The 20,075-nt window shown below is 49.4% G+C and overlaps 3 protein-coding genes across 5 annotated transcripts in view; 1 reads left to right on the top strand and 2 right to left on the bottom strand.

Annotated features, from left to right (window-relative positions):
• Positions 1-20,075, top strand: part of LOC117903628 (flotillin-2) — an 87,266-nt gene that overhangs the window by 21,938 nt on the left and 45,253 nt on the right. The window lies entirely within an intron of this gene.
• LOC117903533 (glucose dehydrogenase [FAD, quinone]) lies at positions 970-8,512 on the bottom strand. Its single transcript, XM_034815716.1, has 2 exons — positions 8,327-8,512; positions 970-4,017 (listed from the first exon to the last, which is right to left on the bottom strand). The coding sequence occupies exon 2, from the start codon at positions 3,753-3,755 to the stop codon at positions 1,599-1,601; it is 2,157 nt and encodes a 718-aa protein (XP_034671607.1). The 5' UTR covers positions 3,756-4,017; positions 8,327-8,512; the 3' UTR covers positions 970-1,598.
• LOC117903679 (glucose dehydrogenase [FAD, quinone]) lies at positions 12,426-19,393 on the bottom strand. Its single transcript, XM_034816021.1, has 4 exons — positions 18,945-19,393; positions 14,591-15,435; positions 14,451-14,487; positions 12,426-14,383 (listed from the first exon to the last, which is right to left on the bottom strand). Exons 1-4 carry the CDS (start codon positions 19,035-19,037, stop codon positions 12,608-12,610), a joined length of 2,751 nt encoding a protein of 916 aa, XP_034671912.1. The 5' UTR covers positions 19,038-19,393; the 3' UTR covers positions 12,426-12,607.

Below are 20,075 nucleotides of genomic sequence, written 5' to 3'. Positions count from 1 at the left end.
GAACGTTAGCCAAGTGCCTGCAAAGTCGGACAGGGACTGATCGTTTGGCATCGGAAACTGCCCGGGAAAAGAGGCATTCGATATAATTTGCGTTGATTAGAGCCGCGCAGAGTTCCGGCTTCCGATGTGTTCGCGTGTTGGCATGAAAACTGTGGCCCAAGGTTGCGGTCTGCTCGTCTGCTGGTCTGATGGTCCCTCGTTCCGTTGGTCGGGGGTCTGTCAGAAAGATGATTTATAGCCCCTTGATTGGCTTGTTGTTAACTTGTTCGATGTCTGTTTCAGTTCTCAGTTCTTAGTTTCGTTTTCTTGTGGCGTTGCGTTGTGACAACAAGTTCAAAGTTTGTTGCCCATTCGAGCTGTGAAAATGATTGTCTGCTGCCTGGAAAACGCCATAAATGAATACCATTTTTGTTGCCTCTGTCCTCGAGTGCGAGTCTTGCGTGTTGTGGCGTGTTTTCAGCTGAAAGGCCGCTCCCCAATGCTAGGCTATCAATTCATTTTTGCCTCAATATTGTTAGAGATGTGCGCGTGACTCGGCTCGTGTGTGAAAGCTTCCAAATGAGTAGAGCTACCAGTATTCCGGAGAAACAAAACGTGCAGAGTATCAAAATGCTTACTTATGCGGATGCAAGGGAGGCGTTTTTTTATTTTAAATATTTTGTGTGGTGTAAAAAATGCTCCAACTTTTGGTGTTCGATGCATGCATGAATGAGGAAGTTCCATTTTGCTCAATTCGGTAATGGTGGCAACTCCTCCCTGAAATTTCTTGCCATCACTAATTCCCTTTCAATGTGGTGGTTACCTCATTTGCGTTGCCTGCTTTTGGGCTGTCTGCCATATAATACCAACTCCCTCCAGCCACACTCCCATGACCATCTGGCCTGGGTATTCCCAATTCATTAGCTAATTAATTCGCTGCCATAATGTTTAGGTTTATGCAAATTTAATTTATTAAATAGAATGTGTTTTTCGTTTAAATAATGCGCATGCGTGTGTATGGGAGCTTTCTATAAATAGTCAAAGAATATTAACTTAATGTAAGCATAACTTAACGACAAACTACACAAACAATAATCAAAATAATAATATTACAAGACAATAAGAAAAAAAAAATGGTCAACTAAAGCTAGGAATACAGATTAAGGGACATTATAATCTATGACTCGATTTCATCATGCTTCTCTCTTCTAACTTCTTGCAATGGAAAAGGTGTCGTCGGGTAGAGTGTAGACTGGAGAGTGGAGAGTAGAGAATGCGTGGCAATGGGTCTACAAATTGTCAAAGAGAATCTGTGCAGAGAAGCTGGAAATGTGATTCGAAGGAAGCTCTCGATTTGATGCAACTTTCAATTGATCCCATTATTGGGACCACAATCAAAGTTTGTATGCACTTTTGTGTGCAAAGAACAATTCTTGTAAACTTTCTTTGGAGACTGTTTGTTGCTGTGCGGCTGAGCTCCAAGAAGAGAATACTTTGATGAATGGCAACATGATGCTCGTTTGGAGAGAAAGAAGAAGCGAGATCTCTCTCCCCATTGTGTGTGTGTGTAAAGCTAATGGACCCCTGAGCACTGATCTGGAGCTGACTCTCTGTGCGACCTAACTCTCTGAATAGGTGATGTTGCTGCTGTTGACAATGTTGCTGCTGCTGGCACTTATGTTGCTGCTGCTTGTGTCAAGGATGTTGCTGTTGCTGCTGGCGACCATGTTGCTGCTGCTGTCAAGAATGTTGCTGCTGCTGTCAAGAATGTTGCTGCTGCTGTTGTTGTTGTTAAGCAAACTGTTTATGTTGACGGCTTGTATGCTGCTGGCTGCCGCCTCGGTGTCGCCAGCGCCCCCCACTGTTCGACTCTTTGTGCGCCCAGCGGAGGCCTGTCGCTTCACTTTGTACTCTGGATTGGTGAGCCAATCCTCCTTGATGAGATCGGCACCCTTCTCGGCAATCATGATGACAGGTGCATTCGTGTTGCCGCTGCTGATGGTGGGCATGATGCTGGCATCGATGACCCTCAGGCCGCGCACACCGTAGACGCGCAGGCGGGGATCGACCACGGCCCCGGGGTCCCAGGCGGGTCCCATTTTGGCCGTGCCACAGGGATGATAGATGGTCATGGATATGGTGCGCACATGACACTCCAGATACGCGTCCGAGAGGAACTTGTGCTGCTTGCAGTTGGGCAGCGGCTTGCGCCACAGTCGCGATCCGAACTGCTTGAAGACCTGCGCCTCGGCCACGCGCAGCGCAATCTTGGCGCCCTCAACCAGCGTCTTGGCATCCAGCGGATCGTCAAAGTAGTTCGCATTGATCAGCGGATAGTGGAAGGGATTCGCCGTGCGCAGCTTCACCGAACCGCGCGATCGGGGCCGCAGCAGCAGCGGCATTATCGTCCAGCTGTCCTTGTTGGCAATGGGATGATAGACCTCCTGGTAGACGGACTCCTTCAGGCCCAGCACCTTCTTCACGCGCGCCCCATTGTCCGAGTTGATGGAGGCCGGCGCCATGTGGAACTGGATGTCCGGCCAGTCGACGCTGCGATTGGAGTACGGGGTGTGGACAAAGGCCAGGCCCTCGACACCGCCGAGCGTCGTCATGGGGCCGCGCTCGCGCAGCACATACTGGAACGTGACGGCGGTGGGATTGAAGCGATCCTGGATAATGGCCACCGGCTTGTCCACCAGAAACGTGAGTCCGCCCATGCCCACATGATCCTGCATGTTCTCGCCCACCGGCAGATCCTGCAGCACGCGTATGCCATGCTTCTCGAGGTGTTTCCGCGGCCCCAGGCCCGACAGCATCATCAGCTGCGGCGTGTTGATGGCCCCCGCCGCAAGGATCACCTCACGGCGTGCCGCAATGCGATAGACCTTGCCGTGCTTGACGAACTCGACGGCCTGGGCGCGCATGGTGCCCGGCTCGATGATCACGCGCGTCACGTGGGAGTTCATCGAGAGATGAAAGTTCTTGCGCTGCCGTATGGGCCGCAGGAAGGCCTTGGCCGTGGAGCAGCGCGACCCGCGCCGAATGGTGCCCTGGGCGATCATGAAGCCCGACTGCTGAGCGCCATTGATGTCGCGATTCTGATAGCCCAGCTGAGTGCCAGCCTCCACGAAGGCCGCCACCAGGGGCGAGTGCCAGGGCGACTCCTGCACCGTGAGCAGCCCCCCACGGCCATGGTACGCATTGTTGGCCAGGTAGGGATTGCGATTGTCCTCGGACTTCTTGAAGTAGCGCAGCACTTGCTCGTAGTCCCAGCCAGTGTTCCCGAGCGCCGCCCAGTGGTCGTAGTCGTTGCGATTGCCCCGCACATACAGCATATAGTTGAGGACGGAGCTGCCGCCCAGGACCCTGCCGCGGGGCCAGTTGCAGCGATTGTTCTGCATGCCGAGACACGCCTTGTTCGAGGGCTCCGTCTTGTAGGCCCAGTCCAGCTTGCTCAGCTGCAGATAGGCGGCCAGCGAGGGCACGTCCGAGATCTCATTCTCGTCCGGCCCGGCCTCGATCAGCAGCACCTTCCACTTGCGCACCTCGCTCAGCCGATTGGCCACCACCGCACCCGCCGAGCCGCTGCCCACCACAATGAAGTCGTACTCCGGGTACAGATTGAGCTGGTCCAATGGCCGCGACTCGGGATCCACGGCATCGTAGCGATAGTACGTGATGGCAGCCAGCATCAAGGGTATCAGCCACAGGCCCGTGGTCACCACGCCAAACGTCGACTTGATCACCGTCGTTATAAACAGTAAATTGAGTACCATTTTGATTTCGGATTCGAACTACGACTAACGGAATGGAAGACTCTCTCTCTCTCTCTCTCTCTGTCTGTCTGTTCTTTCGCTTTGTATTTGCTCTGTCGCTCGCTTCGCTCTGCGTTTCTAGCGTTTCTTTCTTTTGTGCATGGCGCAGCTCTGCTTTCTGGTCTCTTCTTTGCTGTCTTTCCGCTGGGCTGTCTCCAGTTTTTGTCTGTGTTCCTTTGAGTATTTTCCTGCTTCTCCAGTGCTAGTGCTCGTCGTTGGCCAGCTGAAAAAGAAACAGAGAAAACATTTAAGATGCATGTTCGGCAAGAGATTGTTTTTTTATTTAAAAAAATTACAGAGAGAGAAGTTGGTAGACCTTTCGGCAGACCTTGTGGTCTAGTTCTTAAGCCAACGATTATGCATAGCTCGTGAGGCATTTCAATTACGATTCATTTCGATTGCTTAAATATGAACAAACTTTGGTGAATTGCATTACCAAATGCAGTGTTGCCACAGCCAGGCAGGCAGACAATTGCATCAGCAGACAGACAGACAGACCAAAGCACTCCCCCCCTCTTGAGTGTGTCTGTTTTGTGGACTGGACGACCTTGAGCGAGCCACAAATCAAAGGGCTTTCCGTTACATTTTAATGTTTGGAAGTCACGTATGCATGTGCCTGGGCATGATGCATCAACAATGTTGCTCGATAGCTGCTGCTCGTATCTGCCATTTGTTTGTCTTACAAATGCGTCGGCCGTTGTGTCGTTTTTGTCGTATATTTCATATTACAATATTTTGTTGTTGTTGTTGTAATGATGTAACGCAAAAACCCAAACCAAATCGTTTGCTGGATTTCGGGGGTATTCGTCGTAATTGGCGTGGCTCGATTGGGTAAAAGAAATACGAACATTTTTGTTGTGTTTTGGTTTTCGCTTTTTTGCTTTCTGCTTTCTGCTCTCTGCCTTTCTGTAAGTATTTGTGGGTCTCTCTCTCTCTCTCTCTCTCTTCGATCAGCCGGCTCAGGCCCCGTTGCTATTTTTGGGCTTTGTTTTGGTTTCGGGCAGAGGGAGCTGTTGACACATGGCTGCTGCTGCTGTACCCCGCTGTGGCGGCCGCTGCTGGTTACCGCCGTTGTTGTTATCGAGCGGGTGTTGAAATATCTAACGGCACTTAGCGCTTGTCTATCCAGTTCACACATATGTACGGCGGGGGTACGAGATCTCGTTAGCTTGGGATAGGTTCGGGCTGCGCTGGAATGCGGCAAAACGCTTTCGCGAGTGGGTGAGAAATATGCCAAGTGTACATGAATTTAATGAGTGTGTGATATCGCTGGTAAATTCCATAAACATTTTTCTAATATTCCAAAAGCTTGTCGAATATCGGGAAAAAGAGAGCAAAGGGAGAGCATAACATGAGGGAGGGACATGGGAGATGAAAGCATATAAAAGTCTGAAGAAGATTAATTATGGGACAGCAACATGTTGACAGAGACAAACAGCTGACACGGTCAAGTGTTGACGGAGAGGAGCAAAAAGGGGGAAGTGCACTCGAATGATCAATCGAGTGATTGATGTTGTCCACAACAAGTAAAACCAGGAATATCGGCAGGGGGAAACCTTTGGAACACCAAGTGGTAGAGTTGACCCTCAATGGAGCTTATAATTCATTCGAAAATGTTGCATTAAATTCGTTCACAGATTTTTCTGTAATTTTTCTTTGTTCTGCCTCTGGGCAGCCCCAAATTTCGCCAACCCTTGGCCGTGTCTCTGACATAATCGGTTTCAATGTCGATGTCTTATCACTTCAATTAGCCAGCGCAAAACCCGACGTGCCACTGCTGGTGGCGCTGTGCAAGTGAAAGGCCGCCGCCACCAGCAGAGACCGAGAGACTGGGCCAACCGCTTCCACTCAAACCTTTCCTGGCGCGACTCCGACCCAACCGCAGATGCAAGCTGCAGAGATACAGATACATCCGCAGAGTCTTGGAACTGTTTTGGGCTCCCATTTCTCTTTACAATTTCTCATTGCTGCTCGTTTTTAGGGTTTATTTTTGCTGTGTTTTTTGTGCAAAAATAAGCGCGCCAGCAACAACCACACAACTGAAACAAATTGTTGTAAAAATGTCGAAAAAAAAATTAAACGCGGCACGAAATTGGGTCAGCAGCGACAGTAAACGAGTTTTGGCCAAGACAAGACCAGGGGAGCGGTAGGAGGGAGGAGGGCTGATGTGATATGTGAGGCTCCGGGACCAGGTAAACCTGTTGGCCCGGACCGGCCCGGAGTTAACTCTTCCTCGCCTGCCACAACCTATATACGAGAAGCAGCAGCAGCAGCAGCAGCAGCATTGACATGCGTCATTTTAATGGCAGAAAAATAGTTTTGTCTTACACTGCCAAGGGGTGCAACCATCACTCGAAGCTGAAGTAAATAAAGAGTAAACAAAATGAACACTGAAAAGAGGATGAAAACCTTTTGGCATGCAGCAAATGTCTCGATTTATGTTTGCTGCATTGGAAAGTGTATCTGCCGCTTCGACTAGTTTTTCACTAAGGTTTTTTCTTGCAGCAATAAAGTGTCTTTTTGTTGTATACATATTATGATTTTTTTATGTGGCCAATTAGACTTCCTGTCCGGCAGCGAAGGCCACGATCAAGACACTGAACTCGGTTAGCACCCACGCAAAACACAAACCGAAATGCCAACCACTTTGACAGCGATGATTGAGACAATTAAAGTGATTTTCTCTTGCCATTTTGTGCGTTAATTTGGTGTAAACAAACGCATGACAGGCGGGGACACAGACGGACGGAGAGAGACAGACTGACACTCAGAGTTCACGATGATGTAGTGGCGTCAGCTGGTGTCAGTCACCTTGGTGTGCTGTGGTGTTGCAGCAATTTGCTGTTGCTGTTCTTCGGATGGGAGCGATGTCATTGTGTCAATGACTCGACAGCAGCTAAAAGCCGCGCAGCCTTTGCCTGACTAACAGTGCTCACAAATGTTGCAATTAATTCGATGGTGCAGTGCAAAATGTTTAATTAGTTAGCGGAAAATTTCATTTAACTGCAACAACACCCATGGAAATTGTGGCAGCAACCGTTTGCTGTCTGTTGCCCGTTGCTGCTGCGTGCCAAATGTTAATAAAGCTATGCACTGGCGATTATCGAACAACAAATCGAATGAACAAGTCCAAAATATATTGAGAAAGGTTTTTGCAGGCAGCAGGAAAGCAGATTTCAAAAGTGAAATGCAGTCGCTGGGAATGCCGAAGAATGTTTGAGCACAGCCAAAGGTCTTAGCTTTGTCTTCCTTTACCCATTTACCTACCATTATTCTCTCGAAATTTGAATACTTTTGGTTTGTGGGTTATCGCAAACGCGGATGATTTTTCGTTCGATAAATCGAGCGATTATTTGGAGCCATAAATCGATAGATCTTGACTGTCAATTAATCTGCAGCCTCATCTGATTGCCATCGACTTGATTGAAGTTGCTCAATTTCGCTTAAGCGCTCAATCAACGTTGATTGAGTATAATTTTACTGCCAGTTTGATTGAATTTGTATGCCCAAATCTTGAGCACAGAGATGATATTTAGTTTCTGTTATGTGCCCGGGGCGTGGCTCCAAACTCTCCCACAACGTCTCTTTCTTCTTCCCTTCCTCGTTCACCTTTTCACTGCGCTGTTGTAAATGCTAATTTTTATGGTTGTACATGAACATGAACAACAATTGTTGCCGCTGCATGGTTTGATGTTGCTGTTGCTGCTGCTGCTGCTCAGCCTCTTGTTGCTGCTGCTGCTGTGCCTTTTGTTGCTGTTGCTGCTGCTGCTGCTGTTGCTGATGTTCAGCAGCAACAACGACAAATCTTTGTATTGTCTTCGAGTTGCAGAGGGTTCACATCTGCCCCCCGTCCCCCCCTCTCGAAACAATGGCAATGCGCAGCAACAGTTAGAGAGCATTGCTGTTGTTGTTGCCGCTGCAACATGTAGCCTAGTTATTGTTGCCATGAACATCTTTCTTTGTCTGCAAACATTGTTGATGCTTTGTCATACCCGGTGCTCCAATTTCGAGCAGGAAGGAAAAATCCCTACATTTTGCTAGAGGATTGTTCGCATAAACCATTACTAATAGTATGTGGAAAACAACTCCAAAGCGTTCTAGAAAAACGCTTTTACACAATCAAATTCAGCAGAGCAAAGCGCCGGGTAACTCCTTGTCGAGACGTTCTCCCTCTTGCTTTGTAATTTCTTAGGGTTTCCACATATGAATATAAATGAATGGCTGTTGAATGCATCTCACAATACGTTGCAATTGTTTATGTTGTTGAATGTAATTCACTGCTCGTTGCAGTTGTTGGGTAGGGGGGCATGGCAAACACAACATAAGACAGCCTGCACTCGAGTGAATCTTTTTTAACAACAAAAACCACAACAACATTGGACCAACCACAACATGTTACGCGCACCGGCAACATGTGTCGCACTGCGTAACCCATCCAGCTAATCCCAGAAAAGTTCGTCTTCTCTACTGCAACACTTAACCCTCGTTTTTGATCACTTGTCACTTTTGTTGTTGCTTTTGCTGTTGCTTACTTGCAATTCTCGGGCCACGCAGTTTGGCACTTGGTTTTCGTACACTCTTTTCGGCTCACAAGCGGCGTTATCCGGCGGAATCCTTGCGTGTGCAAAAGGATGCAGCAAATAGTGGAGGAGGAGGAGGAAAAAAAAGCGAGAAAAAAATGTATTCAACCGCAGGCTGCGTCTGCGCGGCTGCGTTGCACGTACTCAACTGAACGGAGCGTTTCGCTTGTCGCCGCGAAATTCGGCCAAAAACGAAGTCGTCGATGAAGCAACAACACGAAAAGCAGCCAGCAGCCAGCCAGCAGCTAACCGCAAAACCATCAAGCGGCAACAAAACTAACAACAACAAGAGAGTTAAGTATGGCCTGCACGAGTGGTGACTCGACCATGGGCATACCCAGTACTCTGCAGTGCATACATGAGAATGGGAATTGTAGCGCCAGTTACTCCCCTGCTAGTCCAGATTTCAATTAATCAAATGAATACAAAGAATCTGCAAAAAGCTTGCATTCATTTAGTTATTATACATATAAGAAACTCTCTTATTTTATTCATACTCTTACAAGAACACAGCAGACCCAGCTAATCCATGCTCAATGTTCAAAGGGTAAAACAACTAGAGGAGCGAGATCGAACCAGCTGTTGCATATTATTGGCACATCGGGGGAGCGAGCGAACAAGCGAACCGTCTGCATTCGAACATGTTCGATGCGCTGATAACGGAACGGGAACGGGAACGGGAACTGTAGCTCCCATGCAGTTCGAAGCTTCACACAAAGATGTCTCCAAGTGAGCGAGCAAAGAGAAGGTCAAACTAGTTCGTGAGTGGGAGAGCGGCTGAGTGTGGAAAGAGAGCCAAATGGAGGGGGAGAGAGAGAGCAATAACAGTTTTTAAGAATAAATCCTGAAAACGTAAGTTAAAATGAATTTCATCCAATAACTTGAAGAAAGCTTAATCATAGCATCAAAAAAGCTTTCAGCTTTAGTCCCGTTGGGTGTCCGTCCGCTCCGCTCGCCAAGAAGTACCCAGAATGGGTTGGCCGCATTCCGCGAATTCCCAACAGCCTGGAAACAGTCGAAGACAAGCCAGAAAATGGCCAAATGAAGTTATTAACCCATAAACATGCCTGAGAAAAGTCTCTTTTTGCTCGCTCTCTCCCGCTCATTTGGATTTTTCCTCAGGCAACTTTTGGCTGTCGCCTGCCCGCCGGGCTGTGCTTTGTCAACGAGTATAATTTATGTAATCATGAGCCAAAAAAGCTACAGAAAACAGCACAACAGCCACATGATTTAGGTAAGCTGTTGAAATATGTATTTCATAGCGGCTCTACCTCCATCATCAGCTCTATCTCCCTCGCAATCGCAATGCCAATCGGCTGTCTCTTTCTCAATTCGTTTCGTTTCGTTTCGTTTGCTCTCTCTCTCTCTCTCTCTCTCTCCGATTTGGTGCTGCTCGTACTGTGTGTTGGGTGTTAAAGTGCAATTAGTGCAGATCAAACAGGAAAGAGAGCAGAGCTCTACGCTGCATGCATAAAGATACCCACAGATAGTGGGCGAGATAAGTTCGGTAAGCCCCAAAAGGGAATGTGAATACTTTCCGGACCACAAAATAGATTGCAAACGGCCTCGAATAAAATGCAATTGAAGTGCTGCCATAAAGTCACGCTTTAAATACCCTACAGCGTCGTTTACCAACAAATTTCATAGATACAAAAAATTGTAATCAGAAAATTCTGCCTAGAACTTCCATCTGAGCAGATTTGAACCTGTTTCCTTTGGCGCTGCACATTCGCTGTAAAAATGTTGCCATAAGCGAAAGGACACACAATGGTTTGTGCTTCCTATTTAGAAGAGAAAATTCCACTCTTCCATAGTGCATCCAAACTTCCACTTGGCCAAAAGCTACACAATAAAAACACAAACATTTCAAATATTGGGGAAGCAAGTGCATCAGGGCAGGGGCTGCATCAGGGCAGGGGCTGCAATATCAGCGTGATAGGCAGTAAGGAAGCAGTGCACAGGCGCAAGTGCCGCCATAATGGGTCGAATTAAAAGGGCAGCCAACTGGCAGTTCATTCCAGCTCGTTAGCCGCTACCATCGCTGCCTTTTCTGTGGCTTTTTCTATGGAGTACGTGAGGCGCGGCACCTAACACCTTGCCATCTATGACATAAGCAGCAGGCTTCAACATTTTTCTTGTTGTTTTTTTTTCTTTTGACAATGCTCCCGCGCCTCGTGCTCGAGCCCCACGGTCCAGTTTGCAATGGAAATTACATGCCTTGAGCGATTTTGGAGGTTCGGTTTTTGGAGTGCTGTTGCTGTTGCAACTGCAACTGCAATTGGGCGGCATAATTGAGCGAAATTAAACAGAGAAGATATTATTCAATCCCTCAGACACTTTTTTTTTCTTGGGATTTGGCTTTGGCTTTGGCTTTGCGACTTTTCGTGTGTGCTCGACATCACGTCGCAATGTTTGCACTTCGCAGAAAGAGCGGCGATAAAGTTGATCGAATTCCGCCAAACAACAGGATTGAGCGCAAGAAATGCTCCATCAATCGGTGGAGCAGTCAACTGCAAACAAATACTCAATCAAGCATTGGGCAGGGCAATCAAACAGACAGTTCCCGAATCATGATCACTCATTCGATATTATTTATGCGACCTGCTTCCGTAATCCATTTTGTTTTTAGTGCTTTATTTACTTGATTAGCCATCTGCCAGGCCAGGCCATTTGAAATCCACTTAAACAGCAGCAGCCACACACACCCATCAGCCATCAGCCATCAGCCATCAGCCATCAGCCCTCAGCTCCCTCTTGAACGGAACTCTCTTAGTGGTTTAATGACCCAATTCCGTGGCCACAGACACAGCCACGAGTGTCCCATATCCCATATCCCATATCCATTCGTGGTGTGTCATCATCATCTGCACACATCTGCACTCGCTCACGCCGAGCACTATCATTATCGTGCGAGATCTTTTCACTTTCCATTTGCCTGCCCCTCTCGCCGCTGACTTTGCGTTTCGCTCAAATGAAGTCAAATATTTGCCCAAGCTCTGTGTGCGTCTCTCGGAAATGCTGTCCGTTTGATATTTCTCTCTCTGAAGGGCCTTACATAAGAGACAAGTCCAAGCGCTTTGGGTGGTTTACGGTGTGTGTTTGCTTTTCTGTTATTATTTTGTGAACTTTATGGCCAATACGTGCCAAATTTGCAATTGCAATCGGTCATCCCATGTGCCGTGTGCCATTAGCAGACAGTTGATAATTGTCTGCTTGCCCACATCGACGCCAGGCACCTACGAAATAAAACGTGTCAACTGTTGGCCAAACGGTCCGTGGTGTGGTCAATAGCAGCCGTAACCTTGGCACACTTGAAGCAGCGCCACTAGCGGCCCAACGCGGAAGCCACGCCCGTGGCCAGCGGCGGAGGAGGAGCACACGGACACACGGAAATGCTCGACTATAATTGCTGGCCAATTTCATATACAACTTTGATTGTCCGCTTTTTGACATTTGCCCGTGTGGAAAGTGGCAGAAGCGGGGCGGGCGTGGGGCCAAAATAACGCCCAGCGCTTATGGCAATCAAATGGTTTTTTTCTATGGAAGTTGCAACTTTGTTATTGCCACAAATTGTGGGGTTTGGGGTGCTTTAAATTTGCTTTGAGGCATGGCTATTTTCGGAGATTAGAAAGAAATCTTAGAGCTGCCACCCAACTCACTTTCGGCCAAAAGCCATGGCATGCTTTTGGCTGCTAAACTGATGGAGAAGCGTGGCCTATGCCACAGGCGCGTGCCATCGAGTGCCTCAATAGAGCTGGCACTTTGCCACGGCACGAAAAGGCACGCCGCATGCCAAAGAAAACCAAAATAAAGCTGTGAATTTTCACCTTTTGGTGCTTCCTTTGGGGGCTTCCAGTCAAAGATCAGCCACAATTTGAGAGCAGAATTGTCAGACAAGTTTTGGAGTGCTGCCGGTGATAATTTCCTCCGCAATCATCACGTTCGGATGAGTTCTGATCGCATGGAAAACTCACCAAAGAGCTGAACAAATGCGCACATAAATTACATAAATATTTAATAAATTGCGCAATAAAATACAACAAACAAATACAAATAAAAAAAAACATTATGCGAAATTGTACATAAAAATTAAACGTAAACTTATGCAACGATGGGGGGGAGGGAAGGGCGAGTGGGGGAAACGTAGCAGCAAAAATTCATACGATTAATTAATTCACATTTGACTAGTTGAAACATAAATTAGCGATGGACAATGGGATGCTGTGGGGACAACTAGGAAGCGCCCGAAACGGAGCCCACCAGTGGTGCCGGCGGGGTGCCGGTGGGTGCCGCTGGAGTGGCTCTGCGGGCACCCCAATCCTCCTTGATGAGGTCGGAGGCCTTCTCGCCAATGGCAATGACCGGGGCATTGGGATTGCCGTTGACAATGGTGGGCATGATGCTGGCATCGACCACCCGCACGCCGGACACCCCGTAGAGGCGCAGGCGGGGATCCACGACGGCGGTGACGTCCCAGCTGGGACCCATGCGACACGTGCCCGCCGGATGGTAGATGGTGAAGGTGAACTCCTTGATGCAGCACGCCCAGTAGGCGTCCGACTGGAAGGGCAGGTGCCGGCAGCCCGGCAGCGGAATGTTGTGCAGCCGCGAGCCGAAGCGCTGGAAGGCCTGCGTGTTGGAGACATTGATGGCCAGCTTGATGCCCTCGACGAGCACATCGATGTCCTCCTGGTGGGCAAAGTAGTTGGGCATTATCTTGGGCTGTTGCTGCGGGTTCCGCGAGTTCAGCCGCACCCAGCCGGTGCTCTTGGGCCGCAGCAGCAGCGGCAGAATGGACCAGGTCTCGCTGTGCTGCAGCGGCTTGTACACCGTGTTGTAGAAGCCGTCCCGCAGATTGAGGATCTTGCGGATCTGCTCGCCGCCGTCCGAGTTGATGGAGCTGGGGCAGAAGTGGAACTGCACGTCGGGCCAGTCCACGGCCGGGTCCTGGTACTTGGTGTTCAGGAAGGCCACGCCCTCCACCCCCGAGAAGGTCATGGGTCCGCGCTCGCGCAGGATGTACTCCATGGAGACGGGTATGGTCTGGAAGCGGTTGCGTGTCACGGTCAGCGGCGCGTCCACCACGAAGGTGAGGCCGCCCAGGCCCACGTGGTCCTGCATGTTGTTGCCCACGGGCAGATCCGAGACCACCGGAATGTTGTGCTCCTGCAGATGCTCCGCCGGACCCACGCCCGACAGCATCAGCAGCTTGGGCGTGTTCAAGGCCCCCGCACTGACCACCACCTCGCGCCGCACAAAGACGAGCTGCTTGCGGCCGCCGCGCAGGTACTCGACGCCAATGGCCCGCTTCTGCTTGTCGAAGAGGAGGCGCGTGGCCTCCGCGTGGAGCACCACATCGAAGTTCTTGCGCTGGCGCACCGGACGGATGAAGGCCTTGCCCGTGCTGCAGCGGGCGCCCCGTCGGATGGTGCTCTGGGTGAGCATGAAGCCCGTTTGCTGGGCGCCGTTGATGTCCCGGTTCTCGTAGCCCATCTCCATGCCCGCCTGCAGGAAGGCGATCGAGAGGGGCGTGCGCCAGGGCGCCTCCTGCACGGTCAGGTAGCCGCCCGTCTCGTGGTAGGGCGTCTTGGCCAGGTACGGATTGCGCACGTCCTCCGACTTGAGGAAGTACTTGAGCATGCTGTCGTAGTCCCAGCCGGGATTGCCCAGCGCCGCCCAGTGGTCGTAGTCGTTCCGCGAGCCGCGCACGTAGACCATGGCATTCAGCACCGAGCTGCCGCCGAGCACCTTGCCCCGCGGCCAGAAGCACCGATCGCCCTTCATGGCCTGGCAGTACTGGCGCGTCGACGAGGGCGTCGTCTGGTACTTCCAGTCCAGCTCCGTCAGCTGCAGATAGCCCGCCAGTGCGGGCACATCCGATATCTCCGTCTCGTCGCCGCCAGCCTCCAGCAGCAGCACCGTCCAGTTGCGCACCTCGCTCAGCCGATTGGCCACCACGGCGCCCGCCGAGCCGCCGCCAATCACAACGAAATCATACTGCCGTCGGATCTGGGGAAGAGCACGGGCAAAAGCGATTATGGAGGAGCTGAGCCCAGAATGGCTGCAAAATACTCACGACAGATGGCTCCTGGACCTTGTTCTCGGGATCGACGCTTTGATAGCGATAGAAGTTCATGCCGATCGCCAGCAGCGGTATCATGCCAAGCAAAGATGTCATTGTGCCAAACGCCATGTTTCAGTAATTGTCAAATCCACGGATCCTCCTGGCAGTGTTTGCCCGTCGAAGGGGCTCCCGAAACACTCGATCGCCGCCCACTCGTGGCGGCTGCCGCTGAGCAAATGGAGCTGGGGTTGGAGCTGGTGGCAGTCTCAGTGCCGCTGGCCAAAATCTTTGGCGTGTAGTTCCGTATGCCGCCGGGCCGGGCCGACTTGAAGTGCGCGCGCGCCCGTTCGTCCTCCTCCAAGATGTCCAGGTACGACTTGATGTAGAGGTGGTGGCTCAGGTAGTGCTTCTGCTTGTCCAGCGACCGATGGGACTTGCTGGACGACACCAGGGAGCTGCTGCGGCTGCAGCTGCTGCCGCTGCTGCTCAGCGCCGACAGCGAGGACACGGAGGAGCAGTGGCAGGACGAGTTGTATATGCCGCTGTCCGAGCTCTGGGAGCAGCTCCGCTGCAGATACTGGCTGTTGAGTTTCGCGTAGTTGGAGTCCGTGTCCGATTGGCTGGCTGGCTGCAGGATCTTCGTGCGCTCGTAGCTCTGTTTGCTCAAATTGTACTTGTGGCGGAGGCGATAGTTCGGGCTGTTGTTGAAATTACCGTTGGTGTTGCTGTTGGAGTCAGTGTTGGTGTTGCTGTTGCTGTTGGTGTTGCTGTTGCTGTTGGAGTTGGACGACAGTTGGCTGCTGGCTGTGTAAATGGGCTGCTGCTTGCTCTCTTGGTTGTTGCTGTAGAAACTCTTCCTTGCTGGCTGTGGCAGTGGCTGTGGCTGTCGTTTGTGTTGTGCTGTTTGTTGGTGTTGTTGTTGGTGTGGTTGTTGTTGTTGTTGATTTGCTTGCTGGGATATCTCCTGGCCCATATTTTGACCGAAATATGAACACAGCTGCAAAATACAAATAGAAATGGTTGAAATTAGAGCAGGAAACATTTGCTTATCTGTTGTTGAAATCTATGCGGCATATCCATTGCAGTCCACCAGCTCGAGACCCACTCGAGTTGATTGTTTCCCGCCTCAAACATTGAGCAAGCTTCAAGTGAGATTTTGCGGGCGTGGGAGCCGCCAGCCCGCCATCATTTGCCATACACACAGCGAGGGTAATAATTGATGAGCATTGTTGAATGGTTTCTCTGAGTGTTGTTGTTGTTGCTAGCCATGTTGCATGAGTTGCAAACAAAACAGCGAGCTTGAGACGACATGCGAGCGGCTCTCCAGCGGAAGCCGCCAACTAATCCAAAGCCCAAGTGGGGAGCAGCCTTTGGCAATCGTTGGCCAATAGATGGCGCACAAAAGACTTGGGCAACGAACTTGTTTTTTCTTCTTTTTTTGCAGCCGCAAACAAAAGTTATCAAATCGAATCCGAAATCCCCGGGTATAAATATTCAAATGATGTCATGATGCTGCATCTAATTAAACCGAAACCATGCTCTCCCCCCTCCCATCACCCATCTCCCCCGCTGTCCTCTCTTTTGGGGCATCTTGCGTCTGTTTCTCTCGTTTCTTTCTTGCTTTGTGGCGTCTGCGCCTTTTTCCTAGCGAGTTTTTCAAGTTCAATGCCGTTTGCCAGCTCAAGAGTCTCTCTCTCAATCAGTGTCTCAGTCGAAGTCGAAGTCTCAGTCTCAGTCGACGTCGCTGTTGATATTATTTTAAAATGCAATTTCGTTATTTTGTTCGTCGGCATTAATTGCTGCCCGTTGTCCAGCTTCAGCTTCAGCTTGGAGCGAGCTCCTGTTGCCATTTGCTGTTTCTGTGGTTTTTCCAGTCCACCTCTGTGACCGCCGCTGCCTCTCTGCCGCTCTGTCTCTTCGATTGCAGTGAAAGCCATGCAGCGCCAAGCGACATCAACAGCCACGATCGAGCTGCATCGAGCTGGATCCGAGCTTCCTACATAAGCCAAACACACTCGTCCGTACGTGCATGCAATCCGCTGCTAAGTTTCAAGTGCATTTCGGATACCCTTTCGGGTGGAGCTATCGAAATTGGACCAAAAACCACCCCTATTGGCGTTACTCAACACGACTAGCAAAGTTCTTCGTCAGGCACATGACATGCACTTTGTTGCTGCATTCACAAGCATTCTCTTTGCCCTCTTCGCTTGTGCGTCTCACAAAAAAATACTTCAATAAATATTTACGGAAATGCAAGGCCCGCTTATGGAATTATTTTAGATACTCCAATCAAATCTGAGATTTATTTCCCTTCTTTCTGGTTTCTATGGGCATTTCTGGGCACCACTCTGTCACGGCACTCACATGGGAAAAATATAATTAAAGGACGGACCGAGCTGCGATTAATTAACCGAAAATTGTTGACTATTTTTAGCCGCGAAATTACTGTTAATTCAACTGTGTGTGTTTGCTGCACACTCGTGTGTGTGTTGATGTTTGCGCGGAAATTTCGCTGAGCAAATAAAAGCGATTTGAACGGCTCGACGGCTGCCATGTAACTGAGCCAACGCCAAACATCATCATCATCGGCGGCAGCAGCAGAAGTCGCTTTGGCTAAAATTAAATCAAAACTCATTCACACAAAATACCCGTTATAGGCAGACAGACGCAACAGATGCGTGCAACAGCAGGCAGCAGCAGCAGACGCAGCTAATTTATGCAACGCCCTTGGGGCGTCCACCCAAAAGCATCCACAGGCCACACAAATGTGTCTGGTTGACCAATGTAGACCAAGCCCCCGGATTGCTGCAATCCACAAGCAAACAAAACGCCAAGCAAACATTGAAAGATGGAGAGACATAAAGGTGGCTGCAGCTGGCAGACAGTTGACTTCAAAGCTGACCAATGCCATGGAAATGTTCCCAACTGGGGGCATAGAATCTCATTGATAAGTGTCTTCAAATACCCATCTTCACATCACATTGATGTCTGTGCTGCTTCTGTCGTTCCCTGTTGGCACTGTCTCAGCGTTGAATGATTATGCAATTCACACATTGTTAGGAACTGGTCTCGGCCTCCGTCTCGGCCTCTGTCTCGGTTACGGTCTGCTTAAGAGCGTCCAGCTGTCAGTCAATTATGATTCGACAGCTTTTAATTATGGGCCACAGTTTATGCGGCATAATTGATGACATTAACGGGCAGCTGTTTTGTTTATTTTTGTGGCCCTAGACACAGGTCCCGGTCGATCCCTGCGGTACCCCTCCTCCCGTTACAGTCAACGCTTTCTCGACATTCGGCTGCGTCATGCCACCGTGACACATTAAAGAAGCTCAACCAACTCTCAGACCCTCCACAAACACATTTCCGTGGCGTGTGCGTTGCACTTTATGGCCATGTTTATGCCACACACTGGCTACGAATTGGGTTTGGGTTTGGCTTTGGGCTGTGGGCGGAAATATTCGAATTTCCATTCATAAATATTCTTTAGACTTTCAAGCTTTTTTCCACAATTTCTGCTGGCAATAAATAAATTTAATTCTATAATTTTTGATTGCCAAAACTCTACCCTAATCTCTTGCATAAAAGAATTCGTTCCAAAATATTTATCCCTCTTTTCAGTATACCCAAATGATGTCTCATCATGGGTGAACAATTTCCCATAGCGCATTCCCAGTTCGTTGTGGCTGAGGGACTCATCTTTGTGTGTTTTGTTTCGCTTTTTTAATTGTTTTATGCATATGCAGTGCCAGTGGCAGTGCTTCAAGCGCCAGCGCCAGTGCCAGCGCCAGTGGCAGCCAACACGAGCTCCATGATTGCCTCTTTATGGCCGCGACGTGCACAAATTGATAATAATTCGCACAGAGGTGTGAGGCGGCTTGGCTACCGACTGCCTCAATGGTAGAAAGTGTGAATATTCCACATAAGCAGCCACAAAAGTCCAAGCCGAATGCGAGGCGTGCCTGGGAGGAGTCTTGCATAAGAATGTCACTCACACGGCGGCCCTCCTTTCCCGCTCTGTCCTTTGCCAGCACTCGCTCTCTCTCTCTCTCTCTACCCCGCTCAAGAGTCCGAAATTGGACTTGATTACATCAGAAAAAAAGTGAAAATGATCGCTGTAATAAGTACAGTCGAACTACCATCAGCGGCAGAAAGAAGCAGCCGCCACCCATGGCATTTATTGGCTGCTGATCGGTGTCGCATTTTTGTTGATTTATTTTGCACTTGAGTTGGCAAATTCTTCCAGAAAAATCCACATTTTGTAAGTGGATTTTTGTTTGCCTTCCAGTGGATGGCTGCAAGCTTTTGGTACTTGAGGAGGCTGCTGATTCCCACGGACTGTCCGCTTAGGAGCGCTTTTTGCGTGATGTTTTCATACAATGACTCGATGCTGTGTGTGCATATGCTATTATTATAACTGTAATTGTATGCATAATGCATGATTGATCAAGTGCATTTTTTTTAGCATATTTCTAACCCAATATGTGTACCAATTTTTGATGCACTTGCCTCAGTTCTTTGTGGTTTTTGTTGCAGCGGTCGCCCGACGCTGTTGTTGCTGTGGTTTTCTGTGGTTTCTCGTTGCGTTGGTCCGTGCGGCATCAAGTCGAAGTCGAAGTCGAAGTCGCAGTCGTACCCCACGGCTGGCCACTTTCCTTTGTCTCACACACGACCACCATGACGTCTGCTCTCTTTCATGGCAGAAACAGAAACAAAAATTGTAACAAACAAATAAAAACAAACAGCAAAAAAAGACACCGAAAACCCTAGATCGGAGTACAAAGTTCGTTTCGATTTGGTTTGGATTTGGCAGCGCAGTTATCTCGAAAGTTTATTTGGCTTTTGTGGCTTTTATTTTATGTAATTTGATCGCGAATTGAATTGAATTGAATGATCGCTGAATGAGAAAAAAAACACACTCCACGCTGCCTGTCTGCTGTCTGCGATACGCACGCCACGAGCTCGTCTTGTTCAATGAGCAATTTGGACAGGCGGCCGCTTTTTTTTCGGCTTACGGCTTTCGGCCTTCGAAAGCTTTCCGCACAAAATGCAGCAACAAAAACAACGCAGAGCAGGCGGCGAACGGCATACGTAGCAAACACGAAAAGAAAGCTGGCCGCGCGTGCCGAAGCTTTGGATACCCTAGCAGCTCCAACGATCAACTTTTGATCAACTTTGAATGCGTTTTATTATATTCCGCAGCAACAATTTGCTTTTTATTTATTTTTATTTATTTTATTTATAATTTGTTTAATCTAGGAATTACATTTTGTTTATTGTTGGCTCTCGCTTGAGTTTCTTTTGCTGCCAAAACGCATCTACCCTCTGCTGCTGGAAGAGCATCGCAGGCGGAGAGCAGCTTTAAATGCCGCTGCCATGACCAACCACCACAGTGCCCCCCGCGCCCCCCTCCCCTGCACTTTCGTTTTCGTTTTCATTTCCATTTCGTTTGTCTTCGGCTGCATCATCGGGCTGGGCTGTCTTCGTCTCTTTGTGTGTTTGCTACGTGCGCGGCTGAACGCGAGTGGATGGTGTGGGAATGGCTTTAAGCTGCGCCAAAAGCTCTGCGGCTGCTCTGACTGACTGCTGGCTGCTGGCTGCTGGCTCAATGGTGTAATAGCAGAGCAGAGAAGAGCGACA

This window comes from Drosophila subobscura, chromosome A, assembly GCF_008121235.1.
Source record: "Drosophila subobscura isolate 14011-0131.10 chromosome A, UCBerk_Dsub_1.0, whole genome shotgun sequence".
Classification (NCBI taxonomy): Eukaryota; Metazoa; Arthropoda; class Insecta; order Diptera; family Drosophilidae; genus Drosophila; species Drosophila subobscura.
The sequence above is the reverse complement of the archived record's forward strand: the minus strand, read 5'-3'. Positions and strand labels throughout refer to the sequence as shown.

Bases quoted from the DNA above. Each gene is read 5' to 3' on its own strand.
- LOC117903679 (XM_034816021.1), bottom strand. From the start codon at position 19,037: ATGCCGCACGGACCAACGCAACGAGAAACCACAGAAAACCACAGCAAC. The intron at 14,488-14,590 runs GTGGATTTGACA...TCGCTATCAAAG, and splicing joins AAACACTGCCAGGAGGATCC to CGTCGATCCCGAGAACAAGG. The intron at 14,384-14,450 runs GTGAGTATTTTG...GCTCTTCCCCAG, and splicing joins AGGTCCAGGAGCCATCTGTC to ATCCGACGGCAGTATGATTT.
- LOC117903533 (XM_034815716.1), bottom strand. From the start codon at position 3,755: ATGGTACTCAATTTACTGTTTATAACGACGGTGATCAAGTCGACGTTT.